General features: G+C 34.2%; 1 protein-coding gene across 1 annotated transcript; it reads right to left on the bottom strand.

Moving 5' to 3' along the window:
- Nucleotides 1-5,724: 5,724 nt before the first annotated feature.
- LOC147381482 (kxDL motif-containing protein LO9-177-like) lies at nt 5,725-14,494 on the bottom strand. The gene is made up of 2 exons (XM_086430359.1): nt 14,321-14,494; nt 5,725-12,577 (listed from the first exon to the last, which is right to left on the bottom strand). Exons 1-2 carry the CDS (start codon nt 14,434-14,436, stop codon nt 12,211-12,213), a joined length of 483 nt encoding a protein of 160 aa, XP_086286485.1. The 5' UTR covers nt 14,437-14,494; the 3' UTR covers nt 5,725-12,210.
- Nucleotides 14,495-14,716: the final 222 nt, after the last annotated feature.

Below are 14,716 nucleotides of genomic sequence, written 5' to 3'. Positions count from 1 at the left end.
AGCCTTACATAGTATTACATGGGTGCTCTCGGGTGACTCCGGGGTGAGCTACACCTAACTTTAGGTGTCAGAATGTATGGCCTTCACACTACGGTACAGTCATCCTCTTTGGGGTTAAGGGGATAAAAGAGGAAATATAATAAATTGTAGGGGTATTATTGGAAAAGGTAGAACAGTAAAGGCAATATTTTTTTTCTAGATGGGTATAAGATTAGTAGTTAGCATATGAAGTTGGGTTCAAGGGAGTTTGAACCTAGAACGTGGGAACAACAATCCACACATCTTACCACTTAGCTAATAGACAACGACATTGGAGTGAATTCAAAGCACCCCCATACCCCTGAAGTGCATTTTGACACAAATGAAGGTCTTATGTCTCTTAGATGAGGTGACTTCTCTTTCTTACCCCCTTATATATACTTTGTTTTATTTAATAATCCTACAGTTCTTGTAGATATAATAATCCTATGGGGTTTGGTTATTGTAGATTTAATATTTTACCCCTTAACCCTTCTTCTGAGCATTCGTACCATTCTTGCAGACTTATCCGCTACCCCAAGCTGTGGTTAAACTCTATTTGACCCAAAAGACCTTGTGAACATCCTTGCTTTTTCGAGTATGAGGATATTTGGGATGTCGGTTTTTTTTCGAACTAACAGATGGTGTTTCAGATGTGGTGATTAGAACAACCTTCCAAAGAATAATGAGAATGAGATTTCATCTTGCCTTTGCCAAAGCTCACATGATACACCATCGACGATACACACTAGTCTTGTTTTGTCAACCTTGCCTACCTCTAATGGGTTCATTAGTTCATCAATGATTGCCTTGGAGCCACATGGGATGTTGATTATTTCTACACAGACTCAACATGCTATTTTACATCGTAATAGTGTGGATTCATGTCTACAAAAAACACTTCAGGGAGCTTGCAATGAATTCCTTCAGTCCCAAATTGAACAAGTGCTTCAGGTTTTTCCCATTTGAGGGAATGACAATCTCTCCATATGTTTGCGATCGCCACTTCTCTCAAAGACGCTTTCAAAGCTAATCCCACAACTTTTGTGGAGGTCGTTCAGTCAATTATGCTTCAAGTGGACACACATCTTTCTAGAAGAGAGAATTTTATCATCGTTACGACAAATGATAGGGATCTTCAATTATCTCTTATGATGGACAATGAAGCTTAGATGAAGCGACAGATATTGAACAACTTGCATTCCCAAATTTTCAAGGCTAAATAGAAACAAGCTGATCTAATTAATAGAAAAGCTGAGTTGAAGAAGGTTGTAGAGATACTACCACAAGCCATCAATTCCAAAAAAATTCATGCAACCAAGATATAAAGAAAAGGGGGATACTTTGATCGCTATTGAGGCTGATTGTACTTGTCTTTTTAAGACTTTAGTTGTCGATAATGATGTAGTTGTTTATGAGGAAAGAAAATGCATGAAGAAGTCTTTTTGGACCGCTTCTTTGTATAGAGATCTTATTTTTTTTTCATTTATTCTATAGGAAATAGGACATTATGATATCGTTTGTTTTATTCAAAATTAAAAAAAATTCATTCTCTCCTTATAAAGCTACTTAATTTTTTTTTTTTTGTGGTATGGTTGAACCAGAAGTATCTTGACATGTTGCCAACGTGACGTAGCAGAAGCGTGTGAATCAATAGATTCGATAGATCGTGTTCAATGGAACACTCAAAATTAATTTGAATCAATAGATTCAATTGATAAACAAGCAGTAGCTTGTAAGAAAATAAAGTATAAAACTAAAAAATAATTAAAAGAGAAAAGATAATTGAATTGATTATTGATTGATTGATTTTCTAATTTTCGGATTTGGAACTCCTTATATAGATAACTCCATCATAACAACTTGTAATCCTACTAAAATATTAAAAATTAATATTCATAACCTATCTATAACATAATACTAACTTTCTAATCATATTAGAACTCAAATTAGACACTTCTAAGTACTTCTAATTATAGTCTAAATAATAAAAACGAATTTAAAACAACTTAGAAACTAACAAGGAATTGTACTCCTAATATAACTATGAAATAGAAATCCTACTAGAAGTAAAAATAGAAATCCTACTAAAAATAGAAATCTAATAGAATTAGAAAACTACTTAGAACTGTAGATGTCCTACATCAGGTCCCCTTTCTTTGAAAAAAACTCGTCCTCGAGTTGTTCTTGAAGGCCTTCTTTTTTTTTTCTTGTTTTTCATTCATCTCTCGCTTTAATCCTCTTCCAGTGATATCCGTTCTTCAGACTTAGATTAAATAATATAATTGACCATAACATATCATCAGGAAAATTCTACATATAAAAATTATCGTTTATCTTCTTCAAGATATGAAGGGGTTCAATTTTCTTCAACTTGGTCTTGTAAATTCTGGCGGGAAAACGATATTTACTAGGATGAACCATGTCCAAGTCTCCTTTTTCATACCTCTTGAATCTTCTATTGACACCAATTTTGTACTTGTTAGTAGAGGTTTCAAGGTTCCTTTTCACTTGTTTCTTCAATGTGTCATGCTCTTTCAGACTCATCATATAATGATGCAATTTTGGGAAACTTGCACTGGATACCAGATCGATGTGGTGTTAGATATTTTCCATTGGAGGCTATGAATCCGACAATTCTAAAGGAAGAACACGAGAAAATTCGTCGAGGGATTGCACCTGATGAGGACCTTGAGTAGGAGGGTCTCGGTTGGAAGGTTGTACTACCATTGAGAACACTTGGCTTGCTTCCTTTAAGTCCTCGTTGATGTTGGTAGAAACAAATCATGCTTCATTCTCCTTGGCTGGTTGGGTAGTCTTGGGTTTTGAATGGGAAGGGTGTAAGATCACTTTGACACCATCATGCATGAAAGAATAAGTGTTGGCTTTGCCTCGATAAGTGACATCATTATCATAAAGCCAAGGCCTTCCCAAGAGGATGTGACATGCTCTCATTGGGACGATGTCACAAATAACATCATCCTTACAGAGCCCAATGTTAAAAGAAATAGAGCATTGGCTTGTCACATTTTTCTTGCATTTATCGTCCACCCAACCTATAGAATAAGGTGTAGGGTGTTGCGTAGTGGGTAGTTTGAGTGCATCGACCATGTAGCTTGAAATTATATTTTCCGAACTTCCACTATCTATAATTAATTTGCACAATTTACCTTGATCCTTACATGTAATCTGGAAAAGACTATGTCGAGTTGAAGGATCAACATGTTGTACTGGCAATAAGTTGCAGATAATACAACTAAGATGTTCACCTTCTTCAAACTTCTCAAATTGGACTTCCAATTCAATTTCAGTGATGAATTCTCCTTCACCAACCATGAATGTGGATCGTAGCAAGAGCTCTGATACCACTTGACATAGTGGAAGCGTGTGAATCAATAGATTCGATAGATCGTGTTCAATAGAACACTTAAAATCAATTTGAATCAATAGATTCAATTGATAAACAAGCAATAGCTTGTAAGAAAATAAAGTATAAAGCTAAAAAATAATAATTAAAAGAGAAAGGATAATTGAATTTATTATTGATTGATTGATTGATTTTCTAATTTTCTAATTTTCGGATTTGGAGCTCCTTATATAGATAACTCCATCATAACAACTTGTAATCCTACTAAAATACTAAAAATTAATATTCCTAACCTATCTATAACATAATACTAACTTTTTAATCCTATTAGAACTCAAATTAGACACTTCTAAGTACTTCTAATTATAGTCTAAATAATAAAAACGAATTTAAAACAAATTACAAACTAACAAGGAATTGTACTCCTAATATAACTATGAAATAGAAATCCTACTAGAAGTAAAAATAGAAATTCTACTAGAAATAGAAATAGAAATCTAATAGAATTAGAAAACTACTTAGGTATTGTTTATTAAACTGAAAAAAATAAGTACTGAATAGCATTAAGCGCTGAAATTTATAAGCGCTGAATTTAAGTACTGAAAAAGTTGTTTGTTTAGAGGCTGAATCATGTTTGTTACACATTGCTGAAACTGGTAAATTGTCTTTGTTACCCTTACAATCACATTATACATTGTTTGCATGTTTTAAATGTTTTTTTATTATCAAACACAATAAAATATATTATTTCTTATAAAATTAAAATACAATTTATTTTTAAATAATAAATAATACTCAAATCTTCAATTTATAAATAACAATTTCTATTTATAAAAGCCCACCAATTTCAAATTAAAAATAATAATGTCATACAAGTCACCCAAATTTGAAATCAACTTTAAAAGAACTTAATTTTGGATGAATAATTTTCAATGGAAATGAAGGTTGTGTAATTATAAAAGCACCCTATGAATTAATAAGGCCAGCCCACACTATAGCCATTTTTTTTTGTTTTATATGGGTTAAAGTTTTTGGAATGAGCAAATTTTTAGTGAGGATGGTCTATATGGTATAGAGATCATCCTCATAAAAAATTAATCCATTTTGAAACTTCTAACTCGTCAAAAATAATTTAAAAAAAAAAATGGACGATTTACGGTTCTTGAACTTGTTTTGATAGGGTTAGAAGTTTCAAGATGTGCTAATTTTTGGTGAGGATGATCTCCTCATTGTAGAGATCATCTTCACCAAAAATCAACTTATTCTAAAACTTTTAACCCATATAAGACAAAATAATTTAGTCATGGTGTGAGTTTATTAATTTGTGGGGTGTTTATATACTTATCCATGAGATATAATAGGTAATATCTTTTTAAGAATAAGGGCATACTTGTCCATGCTCAAAAAAACAAAGGGCATACTTGTCCGTGTTGAAAAAAACGAAGTGCTTACCGCTTCAGCACTTTTTTTTAGCATCAAAATAGTGCTGAATTTTTTTCACTTATTTTCAGCAATAAGCGCTGAAAATATAGAGTAAACAAACGCGCTATTTTGACAAAAGTGCTGAATTTAATTTTTTTCAGCAATAAGCACTGAAAAATAGCGCAAACAAACACTGCCTTAGAGTTGTAAATGTCCTACATCACTACGTACCCCAAGTGGGGGTTAAATCATAATGTAGGTCAAATAATGTATTGGTCATGAGTTCGATACACAATATGAGCATTAATTCCTCTAAACCACCCGCGAGGGAGCACCTTTACTTACCTAGTGCATGTTATGTGTGGGCGTTGCACGTGCCCCGAGACTAGTCCTTGGACAAGACTATGGTCTAGACTGGGCAAAAAGCCCAGATACAGGCCAATCCACTGTTTACAGGGATAGCCAGTTATCAAAAAAAAAGGTATTGCATGTGGAAAGAGATGAACGTAAAATTGACGAGTACATGGATCAACTACAAATTCAAAAATAAGAAGCAAATGCTTCCACAAGACTCCCAAAATTACAACATATACTAACTAATGTGGAACGCAAATCAAGTCAACGATCAAGGGTTCCGATTAAAATTTTATAATTATTTAGGTTTTCACTAATTTTAGCCTAGATTTATGATTCGGGGTTATTTTAGATTAATTATTTATTTAGTTTTCTGTTTTAGAGCTTTAATTTTGTTGTGTATGTGAACACATTTGTGAAGCTCACTTAGTAATTTGATCAAACACCTACTGAGGATTTCACCAAACATGTATACCGCACCTTCCAATACCTTGTTTGATAATGGTAATGAAAGACAAACCCAACTAATAGTAGCAAATGCAAAGAAGATAAACAACCACACAAAAAAAGAGTAAGAAAACAATACCCACAACACGAGATTTTACGTGGTTCACCCAAAGGCTACATCCATGGAAGTATGAATGTTAGAACTCGATTTCACTATGAAGAAAATGAGGTAAATCAATACAAGGAAAAACCTCTATCACTTAGCTTCACGTTCTTCTAGATCTCAATCTTCCCAAACCTCTCAACATCTACTCTCTAGATTTTCCTTTTTTCTCTACTCTATTCTCTAGAAAAGATATAGACTTGGAGTTCCAACAAAAAAAAACAAAATCTCTTTTAAAAGCACCACATAAGTGGGCCACTTACATAAGTTACAAGCCCAACCCAAATTACCTTGGACCGACCCAAAAAACACGCATACTTGGACCAAGTCTAATTGTTTTGAACCATACTTCAACAATCTCCACCTTAGCGAAAAAACTCTTCAACCTTGGAAACGTTGGAACTTCAATGTGTTTATAACACCTCCACCCTTGATGAGAAATCTCTCATCTCCATGCACCTCAAGTGGGGAGGCACCCTCCAATCTCAACAAGCAATGAGATTAAGCAAGTATAAGCAATGCTCAAACTTGTCCCTTGCAACCGGTTTAGTGAGATCTCCCTCACTTGCCACTAGTGCAAAGTACACTTGATCTTCTCATCCATACCTTTGAAGTGCTATAATGGTTCTTCTTGGCCTTCCTTGTATAATGTTAAAAGGCTAACCCTTTCTTATTGTTGTTCTTCCCTACCAAATGTGCTACCCTATTCAAATTGAATTTCAGGTACTTCCCTTGTAGTCTTCTCCATGATAATAGGAATTTCGATTACAACAACCTTGTCACCAACAACTATCTTCTCACATCTCTACTAAGGATTTTCTTCTTGTTTACTAGATCCCAAAGTTTGAATCTCTTTACTCCCTTCTCGTATCCGAGGAAGATGCACTCCAGTGACTTTAATTGCAATTTGTTTCTCTTATCACTTGAAATGAGAACATATGCCTTGCATCCAAACACCTTCAATGTAGAGTAGTCAACTTCTTTGCCCGTCCACACATCTTCGACACACTTAAATTCAAGTAACTTAGATGGTGAACGATTAACCAAATAACAAGCATGGTTAACGAATTCCGCACAAAATGGTTTGGGCAACCCCGCATGTAGCCTCATGCATCTCTCCCTCTCCATGAGAGTTTTATTCATCCTCTCGGTCGCGTCATTTTGTTAAGGATTTTTCTTCACAATAAAATATCTTGTGATGCCATCTTCTTTGCAAAATTTCAAGAACTTGTCAACTTTCTATTCAGCCCCATTGTTGCTTATCAAGTATTTGATGGTTCTTCCCATTTGATTTTCTACTTCAGTTTTCCATTTTACAAACTTGACAAAGACTTCAGATTTCTCCTTCCTAAAGTAAACTCAAATCTTTTTTGAAAAATCTTTCATGAAAATGACAAAGTAACAAGCTCTACCTTTTGATTTAGGTGCAGGTCTTCACATATCGAAATAAATGTAGTATAGCAACCCCTTACGCTTGATTTCTTTATTTGCAACCTTGAACAACACCTTACTTTACTTTCCCATCACACAAAACTTACAAAATTCTAACTTGCATGACCTAATACCCTTCAACAATTGTCATCAATATAACTCTTGCATTGCTCTTTCACTTATATGACCAAGCCTTAAGTGTCAAAGTTGAGTTTCATCCTTTCTAAAAAAATTCTCCGTGAATATTACAACTCCACCTAGAATTATGTTCCCCGAAAGCTTGTAGTGGTTATTTGCAAGCTCAACACCTCTCATTATTACCATGGCTACCTTAGACACCTTAAGAGCCGCATCTTTACCAAGAATGAACACCCATTTGAATCGAGTGTACCTAATGATATCAAATTTTTCTTGAGTGACGGCACATGCCTCACACTACTCAAGGTTCTAACAACCCCATCATACATTTTTATCTTTATGGTCCCTGTTCCAATGACTTTACATGCCGCATCGTTACCCAGTAGAACATCTCCATAGTCATAAGGTTCATCGGACTCAAACCAATCACGATTGGAACACATGAAAAGTACACTCGAAATCTAAAATCCAAGAGTTGGAAGTGAGATTACCTGAAGATGCCGCTAATAGCTCTCCATCACTTATGTTATGCTTGTCATGGAGCTTAATTCGGCTTTCTTCCCTTTTTTTACCTTTGCTTTATACTTTCTACAATCTCTTTTGTAATGTCCCTTCTTCCCGCAAGGATAGCACTCCAATTCTTTCTTACTTCTAGATTTGGATCTAGAATTTTTCCCTTTGGATTTTCTTTTCTCTTTTGTTCAATCTCACTTACTTGAACCTTTTGCAATGAGTCCTTCCCCTTGAGCATCCTTCTCACTTGACTTGTTCATTGTCACGTGAGAGATAAGGTCTTGAGCCACATCCTCAAATTTGAAGATTTCCTTGCTAAACATGAGAGTAGTCCGAAAATGTTCGAAGAATTAGGAAGTAATCTCAACAAAAACAATGCTTTGTCTTCTTCTTCAAACTTCAATTCTACCTTCAACAAATCACTAAAACAACGATTGAACGTGTTCAAATGCTCCATGATGTCTTGTCCTTCCTCCATCTTTAGGCCATAGAATTGGTCCTTAAGGAATAGCTTATTAGACAAAATCTTTCCCATGTAAAGCTTCTCAAGCTTGCCTTATGTTCCCTTAGTAGTTTTTTCTTCCATGACGTTATACATTACTTCATCGGAAATATGCAACTCAATGGAGCTAATAGCCTTCAAATCCAACTCCTCCCATGTCTCATTAGACATACTCTCCGACTTCACTTCAATGCCCCAAATGCAATTATGAAGTCCTTGTTTAATAAGAATATTCATCATCTTCCTTCGCCACAAAGTAAATTTTGATTTTCCATCACATGGTTTCACCTCAAACTTCACCCCACCGGAACTTCCGAACATTGTTATACCCTTCTTCACCATTGCAACCCTCTAGATAACCTAGGCTCTAATACCACTTGTTGCGTATGTGAACACCTTTGTAAAGCTCACTCAGTAATTTGATCAAACACCCATTGGGTATTTCACCAAACACCTTGTATGCCACACCTTCCAAGACCTTGTTTGATAATGGCAATTAAGGACAAACCCAACTAATAGTAGCAAATGCAAAGAAGATAAACAACCACACAAAGAAATAGTAAGAACACTAATGCAGGATTATGAACTAACTAAAATGATGGTTCTGAGATTATTAAAAAAAAATTAATCAGGACAATCAATATTATAAACTACCGGATTCTACCACAAAAAAGTAAGAAAAATCTAGTAAATGGCTAATAAATAATTCAAGACAATGTTTTAAGTCCCATTGGTCTAAATTTAAAATATTAAATTGAGAAATCTTATGAAAGGTAGAACTTCCTACTAGCCTAGGGTATTAGTCTAACAATATCTAAAAAGATCTAAAAAATTAAGGTTCCTAAGGTTAGATCTAGGGTTGGAATAAGGTTAGATTAATAAAAACAAGGATTTTAAGATGGTCTAAGCTTGTTGTAAATTATTGGACAACAAATAAGGATGGTTTTGTAGTCGATTTAAGTCAAACTAGACAAGGGTTTTCGGACTGGTTTGGATTGGGCAGCAACATGGTAGTTTTGGGAGGGGTTTTAGCAGGTTCTAGTATATGTAGGATCTCTAAAAAGACGTTGGTAAGGACTCACCTAGGGTTTAGTAACAAAAAATCATAAAAAAACTATAAAAATAAGATGAAAAGAAGAAGAAAATTAGACTATACCTGCAAACCAAAAAGAAAATAGAAGAGACAAATGATTTTTGCTCACCAAGATGAATGTCCCAACATTCAAGATAGGAAAACCAGAAATTTTGTAAATTGTATTCAAAAGGCTCCATAAAATAATATAAAGATTTCCTTAAATAGTAAAAACAAAATCCTAAAAAGAAAAAACCTAAGTTACCCTTAAGTAAACGATAAATTACAAAAATTATCTAATTTTCGTAACTTTCTCTCTCTTAAAATTTCAAACCATAAAAATTTAAATAAAAGACAACCTAAAGTTACTAAACTACCCCCAAGCATCTATACTATTACCATAAGCCAATAAAACATAAAAATAAGTCCAAAACATAATAAAAAATCCAAAATAAAGTTCAAAATAGAAAATTAAATAAACCCTAAGAATTCTAACACTATGGTCACGTATAGGTCATTCTAATTCAACTAAGAAGTCCTCCTCGATTCAAATGCAACCCATATGCACTCTCCAATGTGGAGTCTTCAAAAGATCTAGCACATGGGGCCTTTAAGTCTTCTCCGTAACTATCACCAATCCATAAGGAAGCTTGTGATTTCCTTCTCCTATGATAATATTTAGAGGGTAATGATCTGATGTCCCCATCAAACACAATACCCACAACACGAGATTTTACGTGGCTCACCCAAAAGTTACGTCCACGGAGGTATGAGCCTTGGAACTCAATTTCACTATGAAGAAAACGGGACAAATCGATACAAAGACAAACCTCTATCACTTAGCTTCACCTTCTTCTAGATCTCAATCTTCCCAAACCTCTCAACCTCTCTTCTCCAAATTTTCTTTCTTTCTCTACTCTATTCTCTAGAAAAGATTTAGACTTGGAGTTTCAACAAAAGAAAACAAAACCACTTTTAAAAGCACCACATAAGTAAACCAATTACATAAATTACAAGCCTAACCCAAATTACCTTGGACCGACACAAAAAACACATACTTGGACCGGACTTAATTATTTTGAGTCATACTTCAACAAATTTTATGTTTTGGGGGCTTATTTTCATGTTTTACTGGCCCATGGTCTTAGTATAATATTTAAGAGTAGTTTAGTAACATTAGTTTGTGTCTTATAGTTTAGTATATTAGGATTTGAAAATTAGGTGAGAGAAAGTTATGAAAATAAGGTTATTTATTTGGTATTTTAGTTTAACTAGGATTCTTAATTTATCTTCTTTATATAGGTTGTATTAGGGATTTTTTTTTTAAACAAAGAATTTTGATAAATAAAGAACAAATTTATTTTATGGAGTGAAGTGAGTTCTCCACAATTCTTGGTGTGATTTCAAGGCTCTATCTTCTTCTCATCTTTATATTTTCTTTTTATTGTTTCTTGATTTTCTTAAATTCTTGAATCCGTCAAGAATCCTTTTCTCTTGATTTTCTTTAAATCCTTATTATTCTCGATTTTCTTGAATCTTGAATTCTTAAAGTCTTGAATCTTGATTTCTTAAAACCCATTTTATTTTAACCCTTAATCCTTTTCCATTTTTTAACCCTTATTTCATTAATCTCTTTTCCAAAGCTACCCCATACTCTATTACCAAACCCTTTTTTCTAAAGAAAAAAAAAATCATAATTTTTAAAACCCTTTTTCTTATTGTCGTCCAAATCCTTAACCCAATTTCAAATCCCAAACCAATTTCCCTAAACCCATATTTTTTTTTCTTCTTCCCTCACCGTCCTGCATCACTAACGTAAGGGTACAAACAAAGAATCCAAATGAGAACACCCAAACTAACTGAAGAATTTATTTAAAGAATTTGTTTAGAAAAGATAACCCTTTTCCATTATCTAGAGAACACTAAAATATTGAAACCTAATAAACAGTACCAAGAAAAATGGAAGGAATAGAGTTCTTGCAATTGAAGAATTTTGTGGAAATGCATAATGGTCTTGAGAACCTTACATGGTTTTGTAGTGTACCTATAGTAGAGACAATTAAAGGTACAGGGAATGGGAGAATTGGGAAAACAACAAAGAACGATGGCACTTTTGGCGTTGTGTGTAGTAGATAAGAAAGCAACTTCATCATTTTTAAGTAAGAAGTTAATAAAATGTGACTATGTAAGTTCAACTTCTTGTTTTTTTTTTTTTGTTTTGTGTTTGCTACTTTGCTTCACAACGTATTGACTCTCGCCTACTCAGACATGTTTGAGTCTCTTGAGTGACCACATGAGAAGGGAAGGAGAAAAGTCGAATTCAAATAGAAGGTGGTACATAATACAACATCCTACAATATGTGTGTAATGCTTTGGCAGGGTTCTGGACGTTGGATCTTTTAGAATTTGCCACTCCCACATTCTCACTCATTTGTCTGCATTTGATCCTGCTCTATGATCCGTACTTGGGTTACTTTGGTTGATATCGACAAACAAAATTGTAGTTCTTTTCAATATATGTGGTTGTAAGGGTAGCACATTTGCAATTTGGGATCATTCTGAAATTGACCCTCCAGTATTCTCAATCCCTCTCCAAGTGTAGCTACTAGTGTGTATGCATTGATCAATTAAAGTTGATTTTGCCGGATATGCAGTTGTACGGCAGTACATTTTCTCTTAAACGCCATAATTTTAAGTTATCTATGCACCAAATTTTCCAGCATATCAATAATGCATTGTCATGTAAGTAACTTCTCCTCACCTTTGTGCACTACAAAAGACATTTAAACCCTGGGACATAAAAATAGATCTACATAGACACATCTAACATGTATGCAACAAGACAGTAATCTAATTTCAGGATTCAGGTACCATTCAATTGCCTCAATTGATAAATGTGCCCTCAATCGCTCCACACAAAATAATTCCAGAAAAAATAAATTAGAATTTATTTGAAGGATGATTAAAGTACAACTAGGAAAGAGTAGCAAGTGATACCTCAGCTTCTGAAATATGTAATCAAGATCCAACTTCATAGACCTTAAGAGACGTGAATTCCTTGAGAAATCCCCCGAAATGTCTGCAAAGCACTGCTCAGAATACTCATTAAAATGAGACAGTATTGCAGTGCTATCCTGTAACCTTCCCAATCTGCATTTGGAAAATGAAAAAAAAAAAATTACACATTCAATAAAAGCAAGCATTAACAATAATGAAAGAGATCCAAATTTCAAATTCTAGTAAGAAACAAGTATAACTGTAAGAATCAAGGTGTAATTTCAAGTAAGCATTTGATGTCAGAAAACATTCTATTGTCTAATAGCATGTTTGACAAAACACCAACAGAAAAAATACAATAAAATACAATAAATAAAGGAGAAGAAGAAGAAGAAGTTCCAAGGGGCTTAAAGGCCTGTTGTGGATTGGAAGCAAATCAGGCATGTTCTCAGTGGGTGCGTTCTACCATGATCTAGCATGGATTGGTCCTTCCTTTTCCCTCACGTGGCGATATGGGGCCAAAAGTCACATCCAAAGTATCTTATTGGGCCTGGGTAGTGGTATGGGGTAGGGTGCTCACTATGGATCAGTTGAGAAAGATGGGATTTTGTAGAGCAAATTTTTGTTACATTCCAAATTGGATAAGGAGTCTATGAAGCATGTGTTCATTCAATGTGGTGTGGCTAGGGAGATCTGGGGTCTGTTTCTTACCTTTTTTTGTGGTGTGTTGTTGTTTGTCTTTTTCTATTCAGTCTTTGTATGATTCCTGGGTGACTTTTGGGTACTTCTTTTGGTTTGCTAAGAGGGTTCTTTGTTTGTTTTATACCTTTTGCCATATTGTGAGGGGGATTTCAAATGAACATAGCCAATTACCTCAACCAACCATGATTCTAACTCTCATCCAATACATCTCGGTATCGTCCACCAACAAGATGGATAGACAAGTCAAACGTATGGGACGAGATTTAAAATCACAGTTCATTTTTCTCATTGTTGAATGAGACAACTCAAACATATCGAAAAACTCATCCAAGTCGACTCAGTCTCGTTCATGGATGAGACGAAATGTCAAAACGAGTCTTAAAACCATGCAACCAACTCTTTATCAATAAATTATTGACTTACAAAAAAGAAATTATATATTTCCTACCTTAAACCCTAAGTTAAATTACTTCAACAACAACAAAAAATCTAAGATTTTCGACAAAGAATGAAATTCACAAATGACCACATTTAACTAGATTTTATTATCACTTCCTACTTAGATTATTTACAAATCAAAACGATTATGATTTAACAATCCTTTTTTTTTCTTCCAGTAAAGCAAACCCTAATATTGAATTTCATGATTACAAGGAACCCAAATGAAAACTATGCATAAAATGAACACCACCTTGGAATTTGTTATGGTGTTTATTCTAATTTAGCAGAAAAAAGAAAGAATGAACCCCTTAAAATAAAATTAAAAAATAATACCTAACTTAATATTAAAAAAAATCTTACCATCTTACCATTCATTCAAATTCAGTTTTAGATCCTAATTTTACCAGTTTAGTAAATATTAAAAAAAAATGGCATCCCATCCAATTAGCTGAAAACAATTTTAAACTGATGATCTTTCTTATGGTTCATCCAATTAAACCATAATTGAGAATCTGATACCTATTTCCAATTGAATGAAAAAGAAAACAACTTTCAAATCCACTTCGAAGTTCGAACGCAAACTATTAACAGAAAAAACAAGGATCATTCTACGTTCCCCCTCCAATTGACATCCGAATCATGATAATGTTAAATCGAAAGCATTTTCCCGTCACATTAACAACATCAATCAAAACCCTAGTTCTAAAATCAAGAAACCAGTTATAATAATCAAGAGAGAGAGAGAGAGACTACATGAGGTGTTGCAATTGGTTAAGCGTCTCGAGATCGTCGGCTTTAATTAGGGTTTTGAACTGTCGAGATACCTCTTCGGAAGCCGCTTTGATAGATTCTCTCTCTGACTGCTCCATCTCTATCCTACAATCCACACTCCAGAACGTTGGATTGCGGAACAAACAATGGTTTAAACTAGGGGTGCAACTTAATTCGGTTCAAACCGAGAACCGAATCAAACCATGAGATTTGGCTTGCTTTGGTTCGGTTTAGATTGAATTCACATCACCTCCATCTCCCACTTTATTTTTTCATGGAGAGTCATCAAATACTAAGAAAAACTTCAAGAAAGTCATCACATGCAACTTTTGTGGTGGAACAGGTCACATGAAATTTGAATGCATCGAGTTCAAAATC

Source organism: Akebia trifoliata, unplaced genomic scaffold, assembly GCF_017979445.1.
Source record: "Akebia trifoliata isolate Shusen 1 unplaced genomic scaffold, ASM1797944v1 Contig00396, whole genome shotgun sequence".
Taxonomy (NCBI): Eukaryota; Viridiplantae; Streptophyta; class Magnoliopsida; order Ranunculales; family Lardizabalaceae; genus Akebia; species Akebia trifoliata.
This window is presented reverse-complemented; position numbering and strand designations above follow the sequence as displayed.